The following is an 11,946-nucleotide window of genomic DNA, read 5'->3' as shown; positions in this document are numbered from 1 at the left end:
CTTTAAGAGGATTGGAGACCTTCAGGCCGCTATGGAAGACGAAATGGAGACGGATGATGATGATGACCTCATCAACAGGTATGAGGTTTAGCATCCTGTCACTGTTCCCATGGCAACAGCTCTCTGAAGTTGATCAAGATGAACACTGCATGCTACTATCGTTTACATAGGATTGTCTTAATTCTTTTGCTTTTCATTGCCACATTTCTGTTTTTTAATCAAATCCGCTGTTTACTCATTTTCTCTTTTCTCCTTTACTTTTGCATTTATTTTATTTTTGGCAGTTTACAAGACATGGTGACGAAGTATCAGAAAAGAAAGAACAAAACGTGAGAACACTGCACGTTGTTGTTGGTTTGAGTTTGTCATTTTGTTCATTGTAAGAGCACGTGAAAATGAACTTGATAATGCAGCAACATTTTTCTGTTGTCATCATAAGGATGTTTCACATCATCATTGTGTGTCGTTCACCTAATTTTCCATTAACACCAGCCATCTTTTCATTAGAAACATTTACACATCCAAAATCATGAAGAACATGAAATATCAGGATTTTTTGTACATATGCTTAATTCTAAAACATTCACTCAGTTAGAAATGACTCTCCGGTGGCTCAGTGGTTAGCACTGTTGCCTCACAGCAAAAAGGATGCTGGTTCGAGTCCCAGCTGGGCCTGTTGGCATTTCTGTGTAGAGTTTGCATGTTCTCCCTGTGTTGGAGTGGGTTTCCTCCGGGTGCTCTGGTAACAATTGGGTAAACAAAATTGCCCGTAGTGTGTGAGAGTGAGAATGTGTATGGATGTACTGGGCTGTGGCTGGAAGGGCGTCCACTGCGTAAAACAAATACCGGAATAGTTGGTGGTTCATTCTGCTGTGGAAACCCCTGATAAATAAGGGAGTAAGCCGAAGGAAAATGAATGAAGTTGATAATGAAAAAGTGTCAGAAAAGTCACTTGTATCCCCTCAAAACAGTTTGAGAATCTTGTGTTGGGAATCTTCTAATCTTGTAGATATATATTATCTAAGCTGTCATAAATACTTTAAAAACAAAAGTGGGAAATGGTGGCTTTCATATACTCTTGTGTCCGTGTAAACAAGGTGAAATGAGTGCATCGATGACCATTCTGGCCAATCACAGGCGTTTCTGTTGAGCGCTAAAACACCATATCCAGTTAAAAAATGATTTGCTTTGTCATCTGCTGTAGCTCGTCACTACATCTGACCCCATGTGAGGTCAAGTCGGCCGACTGATTCAGAATATTTTGCATGCTAGATATAGGATGTTCTTTGTGAGATGTGTTTTTCATAAGTACATAAGCAGAGTGCAAATTACAGGGGGTTTTGGTCCCCCCTAATTGACACTTGATCTCCCAGAAGGACAACAAAACAAGATGTATGGGGAGGGGGGCTCTTTTATTGTTAGGAAATAGTTTCCTCTGATCTGTATCTTAAATAATGTCAATAATTAAAATAATAGATAATTTAAATATACATTTGACCACCCCTATAATGGTTCATACCATTGTGAATGCATATTTGGACCAAAAATATTAATTCAGCAAATCTAGAGCACCAACAGACAGTGTAAGTGTTCACAAAACATGCTTCTTGTAAAAACCTGTGCTGTCTTTCATGGTCATCCATTAATAGGTGCAGGAATCAGAACTGTTTATTTAATATCACAAATGTCATCAAGAACCACTCAATATCCCTCAAAACACTGAAAACATAACAAGTTTGATTAATAAATTAGATGTAATTGAATTAAATATGGCTCAGTGGTTAGCACTGTTGCCTCACAGCAAGAAGGTCGCTGGTACGAGCCTCGGCTGGATCAGCTGGCATTTCTGTGTGGAGTTTGCATGTTCACCTTGTGTTGGCATGGTCCTCCGGTTTCCCCCACAGTCCAAAGACATGCACTATAGTTGAATTGAATAAACTAAATTTGACATAGTGTATGTGTGTGAATGTGTGTTTACAGTATGGATGCTTCCCAGATCTGGGTAGCAGCTGTAAGGCCATCTACTGTGTAAAAAGTATATGCTGCATAAGTTAGCGGTTCATTCCGCTGTGGCGACCCCTGATGAATAAAGGGACTAAGTCGAAGGAAAATTAATGAATTAAATTTATGAATTTGGTTCACTGAGGCAAATTGCTGAACATAATTGAAAAACTTGGTCCCCCCCTGATCGTCAATGTATAATTCGCACCCTGTTCATAAGTAACTTCCAAATCAGGCTCAAAATCTTGTATTGGCGTTAGAGTTCACACTGTCATTTAAAGATATAAAATTGCACAATGCTACAGTATGTGCTGAACACTCTCATTCTATGCGGTTTCAAGGGCTCATGGTGTGCACCAAGTTTCGGATGGCAGCGTTCATCCTTATTTAAATAAACCAGACAACAGTGTAATCACACCAATGTTTGTTTTAATCCAACCAAACCAGCCAACACACCGTGAATCCCATTGGGCGAATTAAATTGTTATTCTGTGTTTTGAAAATCTGAAGGAACAAACTTCCAGAGTGAGTTTTAGTTTTTCAGGCACTCTATGAATGCCTCGTGTGTTTTTCTGCTGTTTAGCACGTTGTTATTTGCTCATCTGTGTTGTTGTGCAAGTGTAAAGTCTTGGACTCAGTAAGGGGGAATTTGCCGCATTTGGTTGATTTGCTGTAATTGGGTGGAACTGCGATATGCAACCAATAGAAGCAGATTGTCACAGTCGATTAGCGTCTGAGTGTGAGCTGTGTGTGTGTGTGTGCTTAATCTTTAAATTGTGTGTTGATAAGTTTAAATTCTCCAGAAACAGCTGAAGCCTAAAACCACTGCACTGATTATGTGCTTGTCCAATTTTTGTAATTCATATTTATACTTGTGTGTATATGTATATACGCACATCTTTAAAGAGAGATAGCAGTAAGAGATGTGACATCAAAATACATGGAGGTTTTTTTTTTCTCTTTCTCTGCCAGTGTCAAAAATAGAGCTATTTGTTCTGGAAATGGAGTGAAATCATTTCAGATTTATTTTTATTGAAACCACTTGTTCTTGTGGCACTAACAACTGACTGAATCATCATAACTCTTGTTTGTCTTGACCGGTCAAAATAAATGACCTTAATGTACGCTGCCGTCTCTGATTGAGCTTCTCTTGTTGGCAGTGGAGATGAATCGGATATGGACTCTGAGGTGGAGGACCGGGTGGATGGGGTGAAGTCATTGCTTTCAAAGAGCAAAGGATCCACCAAGACGCTCTCGGATGAAGGTCCCCAGAAAACCACCAGGTCAGTGTGTAAGCTCATTAGTTTCATTTTAAAGATTTGGATTATTTTATAAGGCCTAGAGAACTACAGACTAGGCATGGGCCGGTATGAGATTCTGACGGTATGATAACCTTGGATAAGAATATCACTGTTTAACAGTATCGTGATTACTGCTCTAAAATATAATCTTTTTAAATGTCTGAGTAAAAAACAAAAGCTTTTTTCCCTTTTGAGAAAACAAAATATTTCATGTTGAAAAACATTCAATATATTTTGGAGCAGTAAACATGTCATGGTAAATAATTTAAATGAATCATTGACTTCTGCTGTCTTCATTTGTTTCAAAAACACAGATTTCTTTACAATTTAAAATGTCATCTTTGGATATCTTTTCTGCTGGAGATACTTTTGTCATAAAAAACAAAAAAAACAAATTAAAAAATCTTACATATACCACAGGAATGGTATAGCAGAACATTTTGGCGGTTTTAAAATCTTGACTTTTCCCAAACAACTTGAAAACGGTTATCGTCCCATGTCTACTACAGACTAGACCAGGGGTGGGCAAACTCGGTCCTGGAGGGCCGGTGTCCTGCACAGTTTAACTCCAACACTAATCAAACACACCTGAACAAGCTAATCAGTATCTGCAAGATCACTTGAAATCTATAAGCAGGTGTGTTTGATTAGAGTTGGAGCTAAACTGTGCAGGACACCGGCCCTCCAGGACCGAGTTTGCCCACCCCTGGACTAGACCATGAAGGATTTTTATTTTTAAAGGGTTAGTTAACCTAAAATGTTGTTTTAATCCCTTGAGACAAGAACACCAGAACACAAGATATTTTAGATGCAATCTGAGAGCTTCTTATCATCAACTGTCCTGAAACGTTCAAGAAAAGTCCAGAAAAAGAACCAAAAACTTTGTTCGCCATTGTTTTCTCTTCTTTGTGAGGTGATCAGGGTGGGTGTTTACTATAGGTCATACGATGTGTTGCCATTAGAGTTAAGAGCGCGTCATGAAAGTGTCGCATCCCGCTTAGTAAACGCATACTCTGATCTGATGTGAAAAACATTACCAAACAATGCAAAAAGGTTAGATAGAGACGTGTAGATACGTGTTTTTGAATCTTTGTAGGATTAGTTGAACTAGGGCTGGGCGATAAAATCGGTATCTATATTTATTGACCGAACAACATTGTTAATAACGATTAAAAAAATTGTTCTGTATGAAGGCTATAGTTTTATTAAAATGTCATTTCCAATGGAGGAGTGCGATGTGCATGACGCTCACATGGTGTGCAAGCGGCGCACATGTGACGCACGCACATTTTCCAGGTACATCTGGTTAAAAAATATCTGAACATTTCTGAATGCTGCAAACGCACCACGATTTATGTAAGTAGAATTTACCAATCTGCGAGATTGATGTGAACCAATACAAGAGATGTCAGAAAATGGTGAAGGAAAGCATGCGCTCACGCTTGTCACTTCAGGTCAGAATAACAACACATGAGAAAATGAATGCCGTATAGCTGCAGTGAGGGGATTGTAAATACAAAAGGATGCAAGGATGTCACCAGAGTGGCTTTTTGGTTTCTTTTCTTGTGCATCTCAGCCACTAGCTCCCCATTTTTTTAGCATAGGGGTTAATGTAGTCATCCAACTTCCCAATTTGTAATGTTCAGCATGTGTTTAAATAAAGATAGTTATTTCCTTTACTTGAAAGCTCAGATTTCATCTAAATATATTAATTTGTGTTTCAAAGGTGAACAAAGGGCACCACGGTGGCTCAGTGGTTAGCACTGACGCCTCACAGGAGTTTGCATGTTCTCCTTATGTTGGTGTAGGTTTCCTCCGGGTGCTTCCCCCCACAGTCCAAAGATATGCACTATAGGTGAACTGAATAAACTAAAATGGCCGTAGTGTATGAGTGTGTGTGTGTGAATGAGTGTGTATGGATGTTTCCCAGTGATGGGTTGCAGCTGAAAGGGCATCCGCTGTGTAAAACTTGTGCTGGATAAGTTGGCGGTTCATTCCGCTGTGGCGAACACTGATAAAGGAACTAAGCCGAGGGAAAATTAATAAATGAATGAAGATGAATGAAGGTCTTATGAGATTGGAACAGCATGTGGGTAAACTAACCTTTAATTTTGTACTTTTTTTAACTTGATCGTTGCATTTTCAGAACATCATGTTATACATGAGATGCAGAAGACAACGGGAAATTAATGCAGAGGGAAAATGAACTGTTCTGTGTGAATTAACATAGAACGTTTTATAAAAAAACTAATTAGCAAACCTTGAGGATTATATATTTTCGTGACAAGAATGATCATACCTTCCTTTGCTGAGATGACTGAAGATGTAGGTTTTGTAGATAAATTTACAGGATTAAAATATTTAGGCACTATTGATGTGGTTTACCAGAGTACCCGCCAAGACTTACATCTCCATGTGGGAGAGCTAATAAGAAGCTGAAGACAGCGTTTGATGACTTTAGATTCACGACTCTCGCACTAAGAGCTGCTGCTACTGTTCTGATCCTCAGTAGTATTAGTATGGAGCTGTTACGTAACTGCCATTAGGGGTTTAATCCCTTTACGTTTATTCCTGGGGTTGGTGTAAAATATGCTCCTAAATTACCTCTCAAATCTCTTGGTTCTTTCAATTCATGTTTATCTCTGTCATGGGTATCATCCTATTTCATTCACAGATCATTTGCAGTTCTGCTGTTTTTAACGTGTTTTCTGTCCATCTTAGACACCCCAATGCTGCTAATGCAGATGTGAAAGATGTAAAAGAAGGGAAGGAGGGAAAGGAGGGGAAAGAGGATATTAAAAAAGACTCAGATGAGAGCCGTTCGGTGTCTGTGATGAGTTCACTTAGCTACAGGAAACGCGCACATCAGAAGGACTGGAACGGAGGTGCAAAAGATGAAACCTCACTCTTCAGTGCCCTACGGGAGCAGCCGGACATGCCTGACCGATTGTCACTGCGCAAAGCTAAAACCAAATCCACCGACAGGCCTGGAGATGATCTGGATGACAGAGGTTCGGTGATCTCCCTGGCTTACTCAGAGGCTGCTATTAGGGCAAGGAAGGGCCTTGATCGTCGGTGGACCAAGAGCAGTCCGGACTTTGACAAGGAGTCCTTGGTGTCCTCTGTGGCCCCTAGCCGAGCGTCTACTCGGCGTGGGATTGACGAAGATGAAGATGCTCGCTCTGGGGTGAGCGGCTTCAGCTTGCGACGTAGTACTTCTTGGATTGATGACAGCCGTAGTGATTATGGGTCAGTGAGCACCAGCCATAGGCAACGCTCTAGAAGCCGCAGTCCCGGAAGCACTAGCGTAGGCTCTCGAATCTCGCTGGCACGCAGCACTAGGCTTAGTGAATTTGGAGTCCGTTTGAATAATGATGATGTTGACGAGGATGATGATGTTGACTCTGTGAGTGTGGCTGCATACAGTCCACGTTCACAAGGACGGAGTCTGTCTACTCCTGCCCAGATACGCTCCTCTGAGAGCCCAATGGATGCCTCTGATATTAAACCTGTAAGTCACCGGAACTATCTGGACCCCGATCTGGAAAAGGCTATCAATGAAGTCCTGAGCTTCAAACCAATTAAATTCAAACGTCGCAGCTTGGAAGACTCAGATGAAGAATTGGAGGGAGGTGGGGGTGCAGAAGAGGATGAAGATAGAAAGGGCACTAAGAGTTTGCTGCAAGATAAGGATGATAAAGATCTGGGCCTTACACGTTCTGCTTTAGATTCTGGACGTTCTGGAAGTTCTATGAGTTCCTTCAGCTCCAAGAGCAGCAGGAGGAAGAACAAGAAGAAGAGCAGGCGCTCTGAATCTGACAGCTCCTCCAATGAAGGTCATTCTAGGAGGCATTCAAAACGGAAAGATAAGAGAGGGTCCAGAAACTCCAGGAAGAAAGAATCCGGATCGTCCAAGTCAGAATCTGAATCCGAATCATCATCTTCAAGCTCTGCATCAACTGTTTCATACCGCAGCTCAAACAGTGTGAAGAGGACACCAAATAAGAAAGCCTCCGATGGGGATCCAGAGAGTCCTGTTGAAGAGCGACCCCCCAGCAAAAAAGAAGTGAAGAAACAGAAGAAGAAGGTGGACAGCTTGGTCATGAAGTATCTCTATAAGCCTGACAGTGATTAAGGATCATTAACAGGTGACCCTTGGATGAGCGAGCCTGAGGAATGATGCTCCCAATAAGCTTCTCTCTAAATGCATGAGGTGTTCTGCTTTGTTAAACCTTAAGTGCACAACAACCTCAGGTGAAATCGAATCGTGTTGTTTAATAGAAAAGCATGTCTTGATATTGTCACCTGAGCATGGTTTGGATTTTAAAACAATGACAATGACAGATTTAAAGTGTGATATACTAAAACCCAAATGCTTATTTTGATTCTCCAAGTAAGACATGTTTCTTGTTGGTTCTAAAACAACATGCAATCATTTAGATGTTTGAAGGGTGTTGTGCTTACACACTCAGCTGCAGCAGCCAAGCAGTCAGTGGGACAGTAGCCATTCAAAAGGTACACTTTTGTTTTCAAAGGGTACATGTTAGTAGCTAAAGGATCCATATTGGGAGCTTAAAGTTATACATTAGGCGACCCTGTATAGTTGCATTATACTCCAGACAGTGAATGTTCCTATTGGAATGACTGGATTTTGGCTGCAAAAGTTCACAGAGCAACGTTACCTGTTACTGAGCTTGAAGGACAGTGTAACCCTATCATTATAAACCATTTAATTTTACTTTTATGCTGTAGGTTGTCATTAGGAACAGACAGCTAAAGGGACTGGGTAATTTTGCTTGTATGATAGGATAGTTAAAGATGAAGGGAAAACGCAGTAAGCCAAAATTACTGTACATACGTAGAGCTTTAGGGATATTTCATGGATATTAAGACATTGAGTTTAACCGGGGAGCAGTTGTGACCTGATCGTTAGGGAGTTTGTAATCATAGGTTGCAGGTTCGATTTCTAGTACCAACAGGAATTGAAGATGGGAGCAATGAATGAACCGCACTCTCTCTAATCTTCGACACCCAGCTGAGGTGCCCTTGCTCTTGTGTGCTCACAGGGTGTGTGTTTGTGTGTGTGCTCTCACTGCTCACTCAAAATGTGTGTGCACGCATTTGGTTGGTTCAAAAGCAGCGGACCAATTTCTTCATTTTAAATAAATAATTCAGCAGGATATGATCACAAACAGTAGCTATGATTCCATACAAAGATGCGTAAAACTGGAATATCTTTAAAAATGTTTGTAAATAAAGCATTGTTTCCATTCAGTTAGTCACAGGGAACTAAATAATCACTTCCTGAAAGAGTGGTGCCACATATCAAAAAGAAAATTGGAATTTGCTGCGGTGGGGTATTTTTTCATTTATAATAAATTACTTGCACCTCAGAAGACGAAGACAAATGCAATGAAACTCTTTGAAAGCACAGATACTCAAGACACTTCTAAGAGGTAATAATATTGAACCACTTTGATGACAGACTTTGGCTAAGGGATTATAGTATGACCAAAACAACATTTTAATTGATACTGTATGCAATGTGGCAGTGTTGGGCAGTAGCGTTGCTACAAATAGTGATGCTACTAGCTTAAGTGCATTTCTCAGTAGCATGGCGGTAGCATCGCTACTTTATAAATCTAATAGCTTTTCAGTAGTAAAGCTATTATTTTGAGCAAGTTGTACAGTAGCGTCCACAGAAGGTACATTTACCGATCGCGGATCATTAAGTGACGGCATGGAGTTGAGCTGTGAAGCCAGTGTCTGGCTGATGAAAGTAAATCCATATGATGGCGAGAATGATGATTTCTTCTTCCTGTTTTTTGGTAGTCGAGAACAAACTTTTTGTTGAGTTACTGCCACCTCACCTCACCAATCAATCACTGGGCTGACACGAGAAACTTGCTTGATGGAAAGATGACTGTGGAGGAATTATTTCTCGACCATACCTCAAGTACTCAAGTTTAATTGGCTTTAAATTTATTCACTGTTTGTTCTGCAAGTGCACTTTCATGAAAAAAAATATAGTAGTTTAATGTAAATACAGTATTTTAAATATTTACATACTATAGTGTTTTTGAACAATAGGAAAGCCATTGAATTAATTTGCTGAAGTACTTTTATAGTTGCAATACAACTATATATATATATATATATATATATATATATATATATATATATATATATATATATATATAAATATATATATACACATACATACAGTTGAAGTCAGAATTATTAGCCCCCCTGTTTATTTTTTTCCCAATTTCTGTTTAACAGAGAGATAATTTGTTCAATACATTTCTAAACAGAATAGTTTTAATGACTCATTTCTAATAATGGATTTATTTGATCTTTGCCATGATGACAGTAAATATTATTTGACTAGATATTTTGCAAGACACTTCTATACAGCCTAAAGTGACATTTAAAGGCTTAACTAGGTTAATTAGGCTGACTAGGTAGGGTAGGGTAATAAAGTAAGTTATTGTATAATGATGGTTTGTTCTGTTGACTATCGAAAAAATATAGCTTAAAGGGGCTAATATTATTGACCTTAAAATTGGTTTAAAAAACTAATAACCGCTTTTATTAATACAAGTAAGACTTTCTCCAGAAGAAAAAATATTAGCAGACATACTGTGAAAATTTCCTTGCTCTGTTAAACACTTGGTAAATAAAAAAAAAATAAAAAAATTCAAAGAGGGGCTAATAATTCTGACTTCAACTGTATATGTGTATATATTCATTGACTGTTTTATTGATCACTACGATAGAACTGACTTGGATTGAAATTGCTTCGATTTAAAAATGAAAAAAAAAAAAAAGCTTCGATGTAGCTAAGCTAATTTTGCCATGTAGCTTTTTAGCTTAGCTTGCTACATTTCTCAGGGGGTAGCTTTCAGTGTAGCTAAGCTACATTTTAAGTAGAGTAACTAATAGCTTAGCTCACTACATTTTCCAAGTAACTTGCCCAACACTGCAATGTGCATCGCGTCCATTTTTGTTTTCACACGATCAGTTAAAACAAAATCACATGACTTTTTTGATGCACAAATTGAAATCTGTCTGGTAAATGTGTTTTTATTGTAGTCTTTGCATTTTTTTCATAAAGAAACTCAGTTTGTTTGTGTGACTAAGTTTTGCGCATATGTTTTTAATGCGCATTTTCAAAATGTATGCGCATATTCCAAAATGGGCAGCGCGGTGGCGCAGTCGGTAGCGCTGTCGCCTAACAGCAAGAAGGTCACTGGTTCGTGCCTCGGCTGGGTCAGTTGGCATTTCTGTGTGGATCTTGCATGTTCTACCCATGCTGGTGTGGGTTTCTTCTGGGTGCTCCAGTTTCCCCCACAAATCCAAGACATGCACTATAGGTGAATTTTACAAAGCTAAATTGGCCGTAGTGTATGTGTGTGAACGAGAGTGTATGGGTGTTTCCCAGTGATGGGTTGAGGCTGGATGGGCATGCGCTACTTAAAAAAAACATAATGAATAAGTTGGTGGTTCATTCCACTGTGGTGACCCCAGATTAATAAAGGGACTAAGCTGAAAAGAAAATGAATGTTTGAAATGAATGATATTCCAAAATGCGCATTAACATAGCTTGATGGAAACATAGCTAGTGACATTTTTGAAACTACTACTTTGTGCATGCCATTTTGCACCTTTGACCCCTCACAATGGACAGGTCTGCGCTGAATGTGTGATTATATCATTCTCTATACCTTCTGCTCAATTGCTGATTCTAAAAAAACTCTTTTGTCTTTGTTTCCAGCCCTCCTCTCTACAGACCACACTCTGTGCAAAATGAAGATGACAACACTGGACCAGGTGAAGACACTACACAAACTGGAAGAACTGTCCTTAAAGGCAGCAATGGTGATAGCCAACCCTCGGAAAGCGCCGCGTAGATCTGATCTGCTGCTCATGTGCACTGAAAAGGGCCTCGGTTCACCTCTTATTTACTCTAGTACTGACTCACACTCACAGCAGACTCGTTCACAGTCTACAATGGTACTGAAGATCAATGTGTTGTGGAATATTTTCTCTGCAGCTTTGTGGAACATGTATTTATTTAGATCTCGATCCATCGACAACTCCTCCATGAAAATGAAGTGATACATTATGAAAGTGAATAAGAGTCTTTATATCTAACGTATGTTTATTTTGTTTGGTTAGACTATGAATCTGCTTTGATGACATATGATTTGCCTTGAATTTGCTTGAGTGAACTGTTTAGCAAAGCTTTACTGTAGTTTACATTGAATGAAATAGGGCGTTTATCTCTCTATTCTTTGTTTCTTAATGAGCTTCTGTTAACTAAATGGTTTTCTGAATGGCAGCATTTTTATCTTAAACACTTTAAGATTCAACAAAGTGTATTTTCAAGTGGGGTGCATTATGTTTGGGCCTTAATGATATTTATACCCCTTAAATTAATATAAATATTTAGCACTAGATAATCTAACTCTGCCAAAATTGATTATAGATGGGAGTCTAAAGCTGCGGTCACACCAGAGTTTGTGTGTGCAAAATTCTGTCGTGCGGCGCTGCGAAAAGGGGCGGGATTAAACAAGATGATTATCTTGATTAACAAGATGACATTTAAAAAAGCCAGGGATTGCTCCATGTTTTAAATTTC

General features: G+C 39.3%; 1 protein-coding gene across 1 annotated transcript in view; it reads left to right on the top strand.

Annotated features, from left to right (window-relative positions):
• myo18aa (myosin XVIIIAa) overlaps nucleotides 1–11,167 on the top strand; it is a 125,379-nt gene extending 114,212 nt beyond the window's left edge. Inside the window, 4 exon segments of the mRNA XM_056467204.1 lie at nucleotides 1–78; nucleotides 3,162–3,284; nucleotides 6,024–7,450; nucleotides 11,080–11,167. The exon segment at nucleotides 1–78 is cut by the window's left edge and continues 62 nt beyond it. Coding sequence (XP_056323179.1) covers nucleotides 1–78; nucleotides 3,162–3,284; nucleotides 6,024–7,437 — 1,615 coding nt within the window. The 3' untranslated portion in view covers nucleotides 7,438–7,450; nucleotides 11,080–11,167.
• Nucleotides 11,168–11,946: the final 779 nt, after the last annotated feature.

Source organism: Danio aesculapii, chromosome 10 (genome assembly GCF_903798145.1).
Source record: "Danio aesculapii chromosome 10, fDanAes4.1, whole genome shotgun sequence".
NCBI lineage: Eukaryota > Metazoa > Chordata > Actinopteri > Cypriniformes > Danionidae > Danio > Danio aesculapii.
The sequence above is the reverse complement of the archived record's forward strand: the minus strand, read 5'-3'. Positions and strand labels throughout refer to the sequence as shown.